This window comes from Brassica napus, chromosome C7 (assembly GCF_020379485.1).
Source record: "Brassica napus cultivar Da-Ae chromosome C7, Da-Ae, whole genome shotgun sequence".
Lineage (NCBI taxonomy): Eukaryota > Viridiplantae > Streptophyta > Magnoliopsida > Brassicales > Brassicaceae > Brassica > Brassica napus.
The window spans coordinates 24,534,567-24,551,621 of record NC_063450.1 but is presented as its reverse complement, the minus strand read 5'-3'; the positions used below and the strand labels follow the sequence as shown (position 1 = coordinate 24,551,621).

Here is a 17,055-nt window from a genome sequence, read left to right as displayed (position 1 = left end):
TTAAATTAGTGCGAACACATAAATAAATTTTATTAATCCAAACAAATACCTTTTCTAATATGTATGGTATATAATTAAGTTTAAATGATATTAACATAGATATATAGTAAATTTTTAATATTGATATCTGTTAAATAATTTTTTTTACTCATATTATTTTTGATCATTTGTATTTTTTTATAACAAAAACTTTAATTCACTGATAACATTTTTTGTGAAATGTTTAATAGTTTTAGTAATTTATAATTTGATAAAAAATTCAATGCAAAGTTTAAAATGTAAATATTAAGTTTTGAATATTTTCAAAGGTTTTATAAAAAAAAGTCAAACCAAATTTTGAAAATAAAATATTTATGTATTTTATATGGTATATAATTTATTTTAAACGATATAATTTTTATATATATTAATATTTATTAAATGAGACTTCCTACTTATAAAATTTTGTAATAATTTGTATCTTGTCATAATGAAATTTTAAACCATGAATCAAAAAAATTCCAATGTGAGATTTTTAACAGCTTTAGTCATGTATAGTCATTTTTAAAAATACAAAATATAATATATACAAGAAAATTTGAAAATTTTATTATATAGTTAATGAGTTTGTTTAATTTATTTTAATAAGTTAAAATCTAAAAATTGATTTGTTTCAGGAACGCGAGGCTTAATTGATTTGTATAGCTGCTGAAATTTCTTCCAGTGGGTTTGTTGGTGTGAAGAAGCCTACGTTCACCCCATCCCCCATGTCTGAACTTTTCCACTTTCTGCAAGACATATTCAAAGGTGTTTCGTTTATATTGGGAGAAGAGGTCTGAAGAAGAATGAGATCAAGGGTGTAACCAAGCTTGAAAACTTGGCCATCAACTGTTCAACAAGTTCATTAACAGAGGAATGAGTTCAATTAGCTAACATAAGGTAATAAAGCAACTTCTATGGAAGAAAGACACTGAACAACTGTCCAAAAGCTGGTCAATTACAAATTTACAACTGTAGTTACAAAAGCATGATTTCGAACGGTATAAGACTGGCTTTAGTGATTAGTTACCGTATGGAATCGGCTATATGACTTTCGACCTGGATACCATGGTTTATGGATTTGAAGTTTGAATCCTCTACCAATATTGAGTCCTTTCTTATTATAATCCACTGCAAATAAGCAAGACTTCGGATCATTTGATAGATTACATTCCTAAATGGTACAAAACTTTTTGTAGAGTTTCTAGATAAAGAAACAAGCTTTACTGTGAAAGCTTAAAAAGGAAAAAAAAAAGACTTGGCTAAATTCGTACATATATAACATACACATCCTGCAAGAAAACAACTGCAACATAAAAACAAATGGAAAAGAATCAGAGTTGAGAAGAAAAAAAGTTACTATATTTTCTACAATATGCTGTTAAAGAATATCGTCGTAGGCTACAATATCTCTGTCCTTAAACCCCCTAGTTGTCGCCGGAGATTTACTTCCATCACCGTCGGGATTCTTGCTTCTCGGGTTGACAATGGTGGATGCTAGCCTATTCCTTCTCCCATGTTTTCTTAATGACATCTCAGCTCGGAGAAGCTTCGACGACAAAGACGGCGACGTCTTCTCCTTTTCTTCCCCCACCTTCACACTTTCCTTCCACGTCACCAACGGATCCGTCCCCCAAGCCACCTCCAACTGCAAACACTAAATCTTATAAAACCCTAATTTCAGAACGAGCTTTGGGCACTAAAGGTGTTTTACCTTTTTGGAATCGATTGAGATACCGAACGAAGGCTCGTGACTACCGGCGATGGCGGCTTCCGCTGACTCGGCCGTGCGATACGAGACGGATCCGACTCCGTCTTCGTCGATTCGGATCCTGGAGATTGATCCGTAGATCTCGAATCGAGATTTCAGCTCCAGGACTGAGCAGTTGGCGGGAAGTCCGGAGACGAGCAGACCCGGTGGCGGCTGAGGTTTTGCGGTGGGCTTGTCGATGATCTCATTGGTTTCTAACGACGGAGGAGGTGCCCAAGGTCGCCGGCGTTTCGAGATTCGCGCCGGTGTGTGGCGGTATGTGTAGGGTTTCTCTCTCTTGCGGCTCATCTTCGCTTTACTCGATTACCATTAGTCCTCCAAAATTTGTCTTTTTTTCTTTTGAACAGAAATAAACATATTGAGCTTTTATATATGGGCTTAAGATCGGCTCAAATCCTGAGAGCATGTTTATCGGTAAAACCCATTTAGAAGGTCTTAGTGATTTTTTAAGTATTAAAGTGAAGTTAAGGGTTTTGGTTAAGAGACTCTTAATTTTAATGGTTTATTGGTAGTGTTTTAACTTGGGGTCTCATTTCCTTCTTAGCCTTAGCATGTATCTTTTATTTGTGCAGCTTTGAAGCAAATCATCTGTGGCTAACTGCATTGAAAATTACAGAGCATATATGATTAGTTAGTCTTTTACTTGTAACTAGGGCCGGTCTGTCCTACAGGCGGGATGAAAATTAACAAATAATTCAAGTAGTTAGAGTAAATATTTAATATAATTAGACTAAATAAACCATGTTATCTGAAAATTATAATTTTTAAAATAAATTACTTGTTATTTTCCAAAATATGATTTTATTTTTCAAAATATTACTTCTTAATTTTCTTTTGTTAAGTAATCTATGTTTTAGTTACATATTAAGAATTGGATGTGACATTACATAATTTGAAACAAACAATAGATTATGTTACAATTTTTGAAAGGAAAAAAAATCCCATGGTATACCTTCGATTGCAACTTGAAAAAGAAAAACAAAAAGCTGTAACACAGGTGTTAACTATTATTTTTTTTTCAAAATAGTAAAAAATTCTTAAGAACAAAAAAAAACCATGTAAGATATTATTTTTTCATATTTTCTCAAATTCCGACCAACATAAATAAACATTAAATTTAACAAATTTTTTTTTACGTAGTTACCAAGTTCAATTTTATGAAAATATACAATAATATAATTACATACATCACATGACAATCAACGCGCAGACCTACCTTAATATATAAAATAAAATTGATTTAAAGGTTCTAAGAATATCTACATAGACAAAAAAATACACCCATATTTTATACTAAATAATAACATGTCATTTATACTAATAAATAATAACACTCACCAATAAAATTGTCTGATTGATATCTTAGTTGTTTTCTTAAATGTTAGTTTTTATTAAAAACTGTAATTTTCAGAATCAAATAAAAAATATAAATCATTTTTCAAAAAAAAACTAAGAAAAAGAAAAAAATCATAAAACGCTAAAACTATATATGTCAAAATAATATAAATAACTTAAAAGAGCATTTTCAAAACATTTCCTTAAGCATGTCAAAATATTCAAAATAGTATTTATCAAAATATTTTTATCATTCGTTAGCAATTTTAACTGTAAGGTTATAAACAATCCATTTTAATCATGAAACATCAAAAATTTAAAACTTTAATATGTAAAAACATAACAAAAATTTAAACAATATGTATGATGTCTAAATTTTTAAGAAGTTCAAAATTTATTTACATGCTGATATATTTAAGTTATGGTAATACTTTAGTTATATTAGACATGTGGCCATTTTCCCTAGATTTAACAGTTAACATAAAATTAGTCTCTCTCTCTCTCTCTCTCTTATGTTTATACTAATAACATATCATTTATACTACTAAATAATAAAAACCACCAATAAAATTGTCAAATTGATATATTAGTTTTTTTCTTAAATGTTACTTTTTATTAAGAACTGTAATTTCAAAAGCAAATAAAAATATATAAATCATTTTTTTGAAAAAAACTAACAAAACAAAAAACAAAAAAAATCATAAAACTCTAAAACTATATATGTCAAAAATAATAAAAATAATTTAAAAGTAACTTAAAAGAGCATTTTAAAAATATTTCCCTTAGGATGTCAAAATATTCAAAATAGTATTTATCAAAATCTTTTTATCATTCAATAGCACTTTTAACTGTAAAATTTTAACCAATCCATTTTAATCATGAAACATCAAAAAATTTAAAGCTTTAATATGTAAAAACATAACAAAAATTTAAACAAAATGTATGATGTCTGAATTTTTAAGAAGTTCAAAATTTATTTACACGTTGATATATTTAAGTTATGGTAATACTTTAGTCATATTAGACATGTGGCCGTTTTCTCTAGATTTAATAGTTAACATAACGTTTGTATATCTCTTATGTCTAGTTAGCAAATGTTTTCTGCAAATAGTCTTTGCAGACACTGCTTCTGATGTCAAGACTGTGAAGTAGAAAATGAAAAGCACACAAAAGATACTCAAGAAATCAAAGAAATAACATTACGCTAACCAACCAAGGTCAGCTTCAGAATTTCTACTATTACACCTCTATCCACATTTCTTCGTATAAAAGATTACATCAAGTTTGAGCAAAAGACAGGTAGGGGCAAAGCCTCGCGTAAGTGCGGGGAAATGGACATTATTGTTGCTCTATCTTAATGTGTCTATGGGATGCTTTGTGAAGTTTGTGTTTTGGCCTGGTCATTAATTTTTCAAAATTTGTATTATAACAGGGTTGTGGTGTCTTGATGAATTGTGCTACTTCTTTTTGCTGTTGGGGATGTGTATTTATTTTGTTGGCAGAGTAATTTATATTGTGTGGTTTATTTGATGTAGTATATTTTCAAATAATGATTAAGCTTTTTCCATGAATATATTACATCTCATCTTCTCTTCATTTGGTATTTTCTTTATCATCATTTGTTTTGCTTCTTATGTGGTGCATTTGTGGTATTTGGTTGCGTACAATGAGTTTTGTCACATTTGTTTCTTATGTTATGCTTTTAGTCATTTTAGTCAGAGCCGGACCTGTAAATTTAGGGGTCCTATTCAAAAAATAAAATTCGTTATGTATATATTGTAATTTAGTTTTTATATTATAAATTTTGATTATTAAAATTTTAAAATTAGAAACAATTGGATCCGTTGATATTCTGATGAGTGAGCAACACAATATTTGTTAAAATCAGTTACAATTTTGAATTCTACCTAAAAACCAATAATTTTTTCAGTTTTTTTTTTCAACTTTCTTACGAACAAAAGTAGGCGTGGGCGTTCGGGTCTTCGGGTCGGGTTCGGGCCGGTTCCTTTCGGGTCCAGGTCTTTTCGGGTCCTAAATATTTAGACCCAATAGGTACTTAGAAATTTTCGGCTCGGGTTCGGGTCGGTTCTTCTCGGGCCCGGGTCGGTTCGGGTCTATAATTAAAATACCCATAAAATACCCGTAATTTTTCGGGTCCATATCGGGTCTGGGTCGGGTTCGGGTATTTAGGATCTGAAAAGGACATGATATACCCAATTCCATCAACTTTAGTTGAATATTTGTCATATATATCTAAAATTTTACAAAACAAGTTAAATGAAACTATTAATAATTAAAATAAAACATTTTAAAAATCTAAATTTTACATTTTAAAGCTTTATATTACTTTAAAAATGTTAAAAAATAATAACAAATGTTGTTAACAAAAGATATTTCAACTAAATCATAAAATAATATATATAAAATAGAACACAAAAAATCATAGTTTTAGATATACATGTTTTTAAGTCGGGTACAAATCGGTTCTTATCGGGTCGGGTCTATTCGGATCGGTTTCTTTTCGGTTCCGGTTCTTTCGGGTAAAAGAAATTTAGTGTTATTGAAATTCACAGATGTGTACCCATAGTTAAGTCGGGTACAAATATGTTTTTATGGTTTTTCTTTTCCAGTCGCTTAGTTTTATTGAAATTCACATATGTGTACCCATAGTTATAAAATGTAAGAACATAACCTTTTATTCATCTTTATTTATTCAGTCACTGTTACAAATTTGACTTAGACATGATGAAACTCACAAATTGTAGAATTTTAGGCGAGTCATCACACTTTTTCATATCTACATGTGTTTTACATAACACAAAGGTTTTATATTTTCTTTTCTGGTCCCTTGTTTTATGTGAACTCACAGATGTGTACCCATAGTTACAAAACTTAAAAACATAACCTTTCTTCTTTTATGTATATAATCACAGGATTAGTGAACATGATAACGCTAGAATCTTATTCGAGTGATTACACTCTTATAACTCTACATATGTTTTACATACATTCATAAACACTGGTGAAAAATAAGAAAAATAATATTTAGTTGGAGAATATTGATGCTCGTGTGTTATTAGAGAACTAATGATGTTTTATGTATTTTTTGCAATAAAAGCTAATAGTTAGATTTATAGAATGCCACTGCGCCCCTTAATTAAATATTATTTTGTTCCTTATTATATATTGGCAAGTCTCTATTTTAAATTATTATCATCACTATTGCAACACTTGTAACAACTACTGTAGCTATTTCTAATTATAAAATGTGAAAGTTAAAATGAAATTGCTTGTATACTATATAATACTTGTAATCTTGAAGTATATAATCAGATTCACAGGTAGATATGGAGCTGGTCTCATTCAAAGAATATTCTTACGAATGAAAACTCAGTTCTTGTTTTTCTTGTATGTATTGCAGATATTTAGTAAACTCAACACAAATAGATTCACCGTTTTACATATTTATATAAATATTGAGAAAGAGAAGTCACAATATTTTAAGAAGCACCTATAAGGTCTTTGAACCATTTAAATCCTTTTCTAATGGATCCCTACATCTTTAACTGAGTAAACCTTATAGCCAGCTACTCTTCTTTTCCTACGTGATTCCGGATCGCTGAAACTCCAGCTCCTTGACGCCGCACCATCCCCGTTTGGAACGCTTTTGCTTTTCTTTATCTTCATGATCTATGATATGGTAATCGTTTGTCTGATCAGCGGCTGAATCGTCGATGTAACCTTTCACCGCAGCTGCGTCTCGGAAACGGTTTCCATACACGACTGCGGCAGCCGTTGCAGCTGTTGGCTCCATTTCTTTCTTGGAGAGATATGACAGACTCATAAGCACCCACTAAGACCTTAACTTTGCTCTTGCGAGTCTCCACAAGCTTATTAGCTGTTTCAAAAGATACTATGGAAAAATCAAAATCACAGGCTCTAACAATCCAGAAATGATTTGTGAATATAAGATTAGAGTATGGATCAAGAAGCCAAGGTGATTTGTGGGCTGGAATCTCAAAAAATCATACCTGAAAGTATGTTGCTTATGAGCTCGTATTGCTTCTCTAGCTGTAACCGCAAATCATAAGTTGAGAATAGGTGTCACAGTAGTCCGTGTAAGAAATTAAAATTTCAACAAAACGAAGAAATATCACCGTAGAATTTGGCTAGGTTTGGCTTGCCTTGACTGTTCATCATCATCCTAGCCTTTATCATCTTAAATCTGTTCCCCTGAAACTTTGAAACTCTCTAAGACTCAAAAGATTTTCTCGATGATGCATCAAAGCTTCAGACGCTCTGCCTCCACTCGATCGAATCAATGGTTCTGATTCATTTATTTGCTCATCAATCGAACCGTAGAATCAGACCAAAATCTGAATCAGTAAACATATCAAACATAACTGAGGAAAAAAAACCACAAAGATACTAAAACAAAAAGGTACAAACCCAATGAAAAGAAAAAAAAATCGAGCTCCCTGCAGATGGAATCATCAAAAGATTAATAAGGAATATGAGATTAAATTAAAGAGTAAAGAACCGAATCTCGTTGTTTTTAAAAAGTTTGTACCTCTGATGCTTTTAATCGACCTGAAGCATATAGTAAGTCATTGTCTCTTCACAGCATCGGAGGAAGACTTTATCAAAGGATCTTTGTATATATGCTTGATATGGAAGATGAATCGAAAGTGATTGTGAAGATTCATCCCACCCGCAATCCTCTCCAATATATAGATCTAAGGAAGGAAACAGAGAGGTTTACATTATTATTGGGTTAAATAAGAATCATATTAATGGAGAATTAAGTAGAATACGTTGAATCTATGTTAGGGGAGGTTAAGAGTTGCAAAGAGAAAACTTTGGGTTTGCAGAGTTTTGAGGAACGGCGAGGGTGAAGAAGAGTCGAAGAACGATAACCCAAAAACCTAATGCGCCACGTGTCGCCGCGAGAGAGAGTGAGTTATCTAGGTGGCATCTGACATGTCATAAGGAGGAGAGAGCAAACAATTCTTTATATATATAGATAGATATCAAACTTCTTAACTTATTATAAGCCTAAGCTAACCCAATTCAGACACACCACATACCAGATGCTACGTGGTACTATCATTTGAACTCAAAGCCATCCAAAGTCAGATACATATTTAAGTAATATGGACTTAAAATAGAGATCCTAACCTCTGTTCTTTCATCACGCATCATATTGATAGCCACTATCTCGACGTTATTAGCTATATCAATGATATCACCATCTGCAATTGAGTAACTTCACTAGTTTGTTGTCCCAACTGAGAAAACACACATGTCAAAGAAGACATAACTTACAACAACAACAGAGTTAACTCTTTTGCTATATACCATTTTTTTACTTGTGATTCAGAGTTCTTGGAATAGAAGTGTATACACTATATATAATGAAAGGTCACCTCGATGAAGTCCATAATGGGTCTGCATTAACGATCAAGATAATTCCATATACTTGTGTAAATAACTTGTTACCAAAACCTATAACCAATGCTACAGAAATCAAATATAAACATACCTGACAATTGAGACATACATAAGTTCCATCTATGTTTTACAAGAGAAAAAAATATTAGAAAACACACACTTTACCAAGACAGGTGAGAATAGAACCCAGGAGATAGTATACTCACTGCATTGACTCCATTTCTATAGCGTCAATCCAGATTTAAGCAACAAAATCTTCAAACAAAATTAAATTTCAAAGTTTTAAAGAAAAAAACTGAACTTCAAAACAACTTCATCGTAAACTCAGAAACAAAAACTTCAAAACAAACGAAATCATCATAAACTCAGAATCAAACTTTAAACCTGAAAGTCCAAATCATCACAGTCCCCGTACTCATCCACGTCCCCAAACACATATTGGAATAAGAATCTTACCTTAATTATGCAGAAAGCGTTGAGGCGTGAAGGGGTTGAGGCGTCAAAGGCGATGTGAAGCGTCCACCTTCCTGAATTCGCCTGGCTTCAAGTCCTCAAGGCCGAAGAATTCACAAGACAAAGAGAAAAAATAGTACATGTGATACAACCGGAGCCTCTCTGGATCATTTTCTCCGGCGACATGGGGATCACGCTCAAACACGAGCTCATCGTCGGAAGCTACAAAACCATCAACGGGAGAGGCACGAGCGTCGAGATCACCGGCCACTGGTGCCTGACGATCCAGCAGGTGAGCCACGTCATCATCCACAACGTCCACATTCACCACTACAGACCCTCCGGTAACACTCTGGTCGCTTCTTCGCCTCAGAGAACCACCACGATAGAGACGTCGCCGGCTTCCTTGGTGGAGGAAAGCACCGGAACGAGACCCACCGTCTTCCTTCGTCCATGGGAGCCACCGACAGAGACGTGACCGCCGAGACGATGAGAAATCGCCTTGTCGCCTTCGGAGAGAATCGAAACGGAGAGAAAGAGAAACAGACGCGAGAAATGAGACGGAACACGGCTCCACCTCTCCTCTGTCCAATTCACGCGTGACACGTGCCCCTAAGCGACCGTGTCTTAATGCTCTTAATTAAGAGACGAGTTTTCTCTTTTTCCCTTTTGGTTTAATTCATTTAATTACATTTAATCTAAGAGATGCTGTTAAGATACAACAATAAACATACTCTTATATTACCTTTACTTTATCTTTTCTGAAGTCTTCACTGCCTGTCACCATGTGTGAGAGTTTGAGCCAGACAAGATAGATCGCTGGACCCTACATCTCTAGTCATAATGGGGCATCCTGAAAGTATGATTTTCTAGATTTATTTTTTGTTCCAAAATGATAGATTTTTTAAAATTTTAAGGTACTTTTAGTTGTTAATGTTGAAAAGTTGTATATTTTTAAGAAACATTAATTGAAAATATTTGAATTGGTTGAATACTATTGGTTGATATTTATTGGAAATGTATAGTAAAATAAATAATAAATTCAATTGTAAAAAATTAATTGTTTTCTTAATATGCGTGAATACTCTAGAAAATCTTTTTTTCAGTAACAGAGGGAGTACTAGACTAGTCATGCAGAGAAAATCTATGAGCTCATATACTTCATAAACAAATTCAAGTTTTTTCAAGTGGGTTTAATTACATCGATGGGCCTTAAATTTTCATTTAGCCGATAAGATATATGATAGGCTTATTGGAGTGATTTCATTTTAGTTTTGTAATTATTGAAATATTAATATGAAAGTGAAACCATGTTGAAAACAATTGTTTAGAAAAACTAACGGACGAGTCAGAAACTCAGGGACATCAATGTGGCACATTGGGTTTGATAACTTGGTGACTTGAAAGAATCTAATAAGTATACAGCCCATTGTGATTCTTTCAATTTCGTAGGAATGTATCTTTAAAATATTAATTATTGCATTTCACTGGATAGCACCAAAAACTTGTTATCTATTAGTGTATCGTAAATCAATGAATATGCGTATATCTGAATTGTAAACAAGGGAAATAAAAATGAGATTTCTTACATTCATACTAGCTAGTTGTCTATTAAATTCTTCATAGTTGCTGATTTTTTTTTTTTTTCATAACTGCTGAATTAGTCTTTAGGTAGTTGAGGATAAAGATCTACTATTGAATACAACAAGTAATGATATACTGATTATATTCGAAAAAACGTAGCATCAGGCCATCAACAAATTAACAGCATAGTGTCACGTTTCGTACACTTTTAAATTCTAAGTTGCAAGAGCTTCTTCTTCTTTCTTTTTTTTGTCAACTGTCTCCTCCGGTAAGATATAGTATGTGAATACACTTATTAGACTTATTCTTGGATTCACCCCCTAAGATGAACCTCTAGGTTCACCAACCAATAGGATTGCGTTATTTAATATTTGATATCTTTTAAAAAAGGAAACAAAATATTGTCAAATTATATTATTTTTTTTAAATTAAAAAATAAAAAGAAATAAATAAAAAATAGTAGTAATTACAAAAAAAAAATATTTTTAACGTCGTCAGCAAAACATTAAACCCTAAATCCTAATCCCTAAACCCTAAATCCTAAACCCTAAACCCTTGGGTAAACCCTAAACTCTAGGATAAATTTTAAACTCTAGGATAAATCTTAAACTCTAAATCAAAATCACTAAACACTAAAACACTCAAGGGTTTAGGGTTTAGGATTTAGGGTTTAGAATTTTAGGGTTTAGTGTTTTTATTTAGAGTTTAGGATTTATCCAAGGGTTTATAGGGTTTACCTAAAGGTTTAGAGTTTACCCAAGGGTTTAGGGTTTAGGATTTAGGGTTTAGGGATTAGGATTTAGGGTTTAGGGATTAGAATTTAGGGTTTAGTGTTTTGCTGACGACGTTAAAAAGATTTTTTTAATTCTTTTTTCTGTAGCTGCTATTTTTTTTTACTTTTTTATTTTAAAAACATAATATAAATTGATAATATTTTGTTTCGTTTTTTAAAAGATATCGAATTTGAAATAATGAAATCCTATTGGCCGATGAACCTTTAGATTCACCCTAGGGGTGAACCCTAGAATAACTCCACTTTATTATAGTTGGCGACAAGTGTTTCAAGAGTGACTTTAATATGCATGGTAATAAATTTATAATAATGTCAAAGAACTTTTTTTTTCATTATATCACAAAATGATCCATACAAAGTCAAAGAAAATATCGTCAGTTTTATAGAAACTGCCAATTTTATTTCTTTTTATTATCTAATAAAAATAAAAAAATATTTTTATACTATATAATATCTCTTTGTATTTGTGATACATAATGTCTATCAGTCTAAATATTTAAAATTAAAAATTGAAATCATTTACAAATTAAATAAGAGTAACACGCTCAATATTTGGCTACACGCTCAATATTTAAGTTTTCATGTAGGGTTTGGATGTTCGATCGAGATTGGGATCCGGGTGCTCATAGGAATTTCACGATTCGAGGAGAATCATATGGAGATGGGAAATTAGGGGAACTCAGCGGAGATCTGCGAATCAATTACCTAATAACGAGTTCGATAGAGTTTCAATCGAAAGGGGTTGGGAATGGAGATACGATTGGGCTTTTTAGGATATGGTTATCATTCAGATCCTCGGAGTGGATGCGGAATCCAGAAGATCAAGCACAATCATTAAGGGGTCGAACTGGAAATATCTTACAGATGGAGAAGGAACAGATATGGATCAGGTGGGGACAACAGAAGTTGTCGAAGAAGATAGAACTGGAGGCATTGTTGAGGGTAAGGGGGAAACGGCGGCGGAGAAGAAAACGGGGCTGCGCAAGCCTTTGTTTTCAGTTACTGGTGGACACAACTCCAAGTTTGCTCAAGTGCTTATGTAGCCTCGCAAACGGGTACAAGCTAAACAGAGCCTCCACAGGGGTGGTGGTGCTAAGCAAGTGGAAGAAAAGGGTACCTCACACCCGAAACAGCTACCCAAGCCTTAACTGTTTATGGATTGTGGGTGTTTTGAAGACAGCTATATTACGGGTTTGTTTGTTTTTTTTTACTTTCAGTTTTTTTGTTGGTTCAATAAGCTCTACGAGCAGTTCAAGTTTTATTTGGTATGTCTGGGTTTTAAATGGGCATTTATTAAAATGTGGTTTGTTTGGTCTTTGGAACGTATGGAATAATATTTTTGGTATTGGTTTTTGGATTTGGTTTATTTTGTTGAGCGTATGTGATCATAACAGGAGGGTTGGTATTCTCGAAGCGGTATTATTTATGCTGGTTATTGTTCTTAAAAGACAAATAAATGATTTGGCACTTGTGTGTTTTGTTGGTTTTGGGAAGTGGCTCACGACAGAACATAACGTTCTTGTTGTATCGACTCGAGACCTGTGGCTGGTCTCTTTAAACCAGTCGCAGATGGTTTATTTGGTGAAGATTAGAGTGGTTACTTTGGAAATAAAGGAATTGATATTTGGTATAGATATTGAAGATGATTTAGAAATGTATACAGATTATTCTTCTCTGCTTTACGTGAAGAACAAGTCTCATATGTTTGTTTTTTCTATCATGGTGTTTATTGGTTTCAAACTAGATGATGAGGTGGATTTGGAAATAATGTATATCATTGGAATAGGGACAGGGCGTACCATTATTATATTGAAGCCGTTTTATTGTGACGGGTGGAGTGAAAGTTTGGTGTTTTATGGGGTTATGGTGTTTTGGTGGTTGGGATTTCAGGGTATCATTAAACCCAATTTTGCTAACTCTTGGGAGTATTTTTATATTTTTTAATGAGAGCACTAAGTTGGAACTGTAGAGGAATGGGAAGTAAATGGACAATGAGTTATCTGCGAGAGATATGGCACAAACATAAACCAGATTTTCTTTTTTTATCAGAGACCAAACAGGAGTATGACTTTGTACACAGATTTCAATTACATTCGGGTTTTGATAATCTGGTTACAGTGGAACCAAATGGAAGGAGTGGTGGTCTAGCACTTTTCTATAATAATGAGTATCAAGTTAATATACTCTATTCAAGTAATCGAATGATAGATGTGGAGGCGGTGGCTTTGGGGAAAAAGGTGTTTCTCACATTTGTTTATGGAGATCCGGTTCAACAAATGAGGGAACAAGTGTGGGAAAGATTAACTAGGTATGGCATTGCAAGATCTGAGCCCTGGTTTATTATTGGTGATTTAAACGAGATTACGGGAAATCATGAAAAAGATGGAGGAGCTTTGAGAAGTGCGGATTCTTTTATCCCTTTTAATAACATGATAAGAAATACTGGACTTCTGGAATTTCCGGCTAGAGGGAACAAAATGTCGTGGCAGGGGAGAAGAGGAAAAGGAAAAGGGGCTGTGACTGTAAGGTGTCGGTTAGATCGCGCTCTAGCAAATGAGGAGTGGCATACTCTATTTCCCTGTTCTTACACAGAATATCTAGGTTTGGTGGCATCCGATCATCGACCAGTGGTGGCGTATCTAGACGATAAAGTTCACAGAAGGAAAGGGCAATTTCGGTTTGATAAGAGGTGGGTAGGGCAAGAGGGGCTTCTGGAATCCATTACGACGGGTTGGTCAGATGATAGGATTCGTAGCGAGGATGATATAGTAGCAAAAATTAGCAATTGTCGACATGAAATTGCAAAATGGCGGAAAAATAATCCACCTTATGGCAAGGAGAAAATAAGCGATTTACAAAAGGCCCTCGAGGAGGTTCAGACAGATAATGCTAGGTCACAGGAGGATATTGTGGAGGTCTCCAGAAAGTTACAAGAAGCTTATAAGGATGAAGAAGATTATTGGCACCAGAAAAGTAGGAATATGTGGTACTCTTCGGGGGATCTAAATACCAAGTTCTATCATGCCTTAACTAAGCAACGACGAGTTCGGAATAGGATTGTTGGCTTACATGATGCTGCGGGGAACTGGATTACAGAAGATATTGGAGTGGAAAAGGTGGCTGTTGACTATTTTGAAGAGCTGTTTAGTACCACTTCGCCGACAGGATTTGATAGTTTTCTCTCAGAGGTAACAACGGGTATCACTCCTCAGATGAATCAACGATTGTTGAGAGTGGCGACTGAGAGTGAGGTAAAAGAGGCTTTGTTTATGATGCATCCAGAGAAGGCGCCAGGACCGGATGGTATGACGGCTCTTTTTTTCCAGCATTCCTGGCATATCATTAAGAATGATTTGGTAACAATGGTAAATAATTTTTTGGTGTCTGGGGACTTGGATCCACGGTTAAATATTACTAATATATGTATGATCCCAAAGACGGAGAGGCCTACTAGGATGACGGAATTGAGACCCATTAGTCTATGTAATGTCGGGTATAAAATTATCTCGAAGGTTCTGTGCCAGCGGCTGAAACTTTGTCTGCCGTCTCTTATTTCGGAAACGCAATCGGCATTCGTGGCAGGGAGGTTGATAACTGATAATATTCTTATAGCTCAGGAGATGTTTCATGGATTACGGACTAACAAATCATGTCAAGGAAAATATATGGCAATTAAAACGGATATGAGCAAAGCGTATGATAGAGTGGAATGGGACTTTATTAAAGCTTTACTAGAGAAGATGGGTTTTGATCTTCATTGGATTAAATTAATGATGGAATGCATATCATCGGTTCAATATCGGGTTTTACTAAATGGACAACCAAGAGGCCTTATTATTCCGAATAGAGGGTTACGGCAAGGAGATCCGTTATCTCCTTATTTATTTATTTTGTGCACTGAGGCTTTGATTGCAAATATTAAAAAGGCGGAGGATGGGAAACAATTGACAGGAATGAAGGTAGCTCGAGCATGTCCTTCCATTTCACATCTACTGTTTGCGGATGATAGTCTTTTCTTTTGCAAAGCCCAGAGAGAGGAATGTCAAACTATTCTCAGAATCTTAAAGGAATATGAGATGGTGTCAGGTCAACTCATTAATTTTGAGAAGTCTTCGATCCAATTTGGACATAAAATTGAAGAGTCCAACAGACAGGAAATGAGAGACATCCTGGGCATTCAGAATCATGGAGGAATGGGAACTTATCTAGGATTACCAGAAAATCTTGGGGGTTCAAAGGTTCAGGTTTTTAGTTTTGTGCAGGATAGACTAAACAAACGGGTTAATGGTTGGACTTTTAAGTTCTTTACAAAAGGAGGAAAAGAGGTGATTATTAAATCGGTGATTACGGCATTACCAAATCATGTGATGTCTTGCTATCGATTGCCTAAGGCAACCGTAAAGAAACTGACAGGTGCGGTAGCCCAATTTTGGTGGAGCCCCGGGGGAAGTACGAGAGGTATGCATTGGAAATCTTGGGATAAAGTATGTGTTAGCAAGGAGGAAGGAGGACTGGGTTTTAAAGACATCACTGATTTCAATACAGCGATGCTTGGTAAACAGTTTTGGCGATTGATCGAGAAGCCAAATACTTTATTTTCTCGAGTTTTTAAAGGTCGATATTTCAGGAATGCCTCACCCCTGGAACCGATTCGCTCATACTCTCCGTCATATGGATGGCGGAGTATTACATCAGCTAGATCTCTGGTTAGCAAAGGACTAATCAAACGGGTGGGATCAGGATCTTCTATCTCTGTATGGAATGATCCTTGGCTCCCAACCACTCGCCCGAGACCAGCAAATAAAAACCAACACAATCTTTACCCTGACCTCACAGTGGCTTCTCTTATAGACCCCACTTTGGGAATTTGGAACTCGCAGGCACTTCAGGCTCTAGTGGATCCACAGGATGTGAAAATTATCGAGAGTATACGACTGAGTAGATATCAGTTGGAGGACAAAGATGGATGGCATTTCACAACAAATGGGAAATACACGGTTAAATCGGGATATCAGGTAGAACGAGTTTACCCGGATAGAGCAAAACCACCAGCATTTTTTGGACCTACGGTCGATGGTTTGAAATCATTCTGCTGGAAAGTCAGGTGTCCACCAAAGCTTAAACATTTTCTCTGGCAGTTGGTGACAGGGTGTATAGCGGTTAAGAAAAATTTACAAGCGAGAGGGATAACTGGCGATATATGTTGTACAAGATGCGGAGCTGAGGAGGAATCGATAAATCATGTGTTTTTCGAATGTCCTCCAGCACTTCAGGTTTGGGCTCTCTCAAAGATACCATCAAATCCAACTACATTTCCCACACAATCCCTTTTTGCAAATATGGATCATCTTTTCTGGAGAGTCTTTCCGCAGTTAGATGATCATCAGTTCGCATGGATACTATGGTATATCTGGAAAGGAAGGAATAGTAAGGTTTTTAGTAATCTGGATATTGATCCTAGGGATACGCTCAAATTGGCGGAAACAGAATCAACCCTTTGGGCTGAAGCCCAACTAGTGAATGAACAGAGAATGGTCCCACAGGAAGAGATTAGGTCTTCACTGTTAAATCCAGGACGATGGTGTTTCACAGATGGTTCCTGGAAAGAGAAAGATACTTTCTCCGGCCAGGGTTGGCACAGCACTTTAGA

General features: G+C 34.7%; 1 protein-coding gene and 1 long non-coding RNA gene across 2 annotated transcripts; both read right to left on the bottom strand.

The window, feature by feature from the left end:
- Nucleotides 1–1,227: 1,227 nt before the first annotated feature.
- On the bottom strand, nt 1,228–2,163 carry BNAC07G12680D (uncharacterized protein At1g27050). Its single transcript, XM_013810181.3, has 2 exons — nt 1,733–2,163; nt 1,228–1,666 (listed from the first exon to the last, which is right to left on the bottom strand). Exons 1-2 carry the CDS (start codon nt 2,075–2,077, stop codon nt 1,400–1,402), a joined length of 612 nt encoding a protein of 203 aa, XP_013665635.1. The 5' UTR covers nt 2,078–2,163; the 3' UTR covers nt 1,228–1,399.
- Nucleotides 2,164–6,572: 4,409 nt separating this feature from the next.
- On the bottom strand, nt 6,573–11,016 carry LOC111207618. Its single transcript, XR_002659866.2, has 3 exons — nt 7,282–11,016; nt 7,156–7,195; nt 6,573–7,022 (listed from the first exon to the last, which is right to left on the bottom strand). It is a non-coding gene; the product is annotated as an uncharacterized LOC111207618 (long non-coding RNA).
- Between the last annotated feature and the right edge of the window lie 6,039 nt (nt 11,017–17,055).

Coding starts and splice junctions, on each gene's coding strand:
- BNAC07G12680D (XM_013810181.3), bottom strand. CDS start 2,077: ATGAGCCGCAAGAGAGAGAAACCCTACACATACCGCCACACACCGGCG. Junction 1,667..1,732: donor TCTCAATCGATTCCAAAAAG/GTAAAACACCTT, acceptor TAGTGTTTGCAG/TTGGAGGTGGCTTGGGGGAC.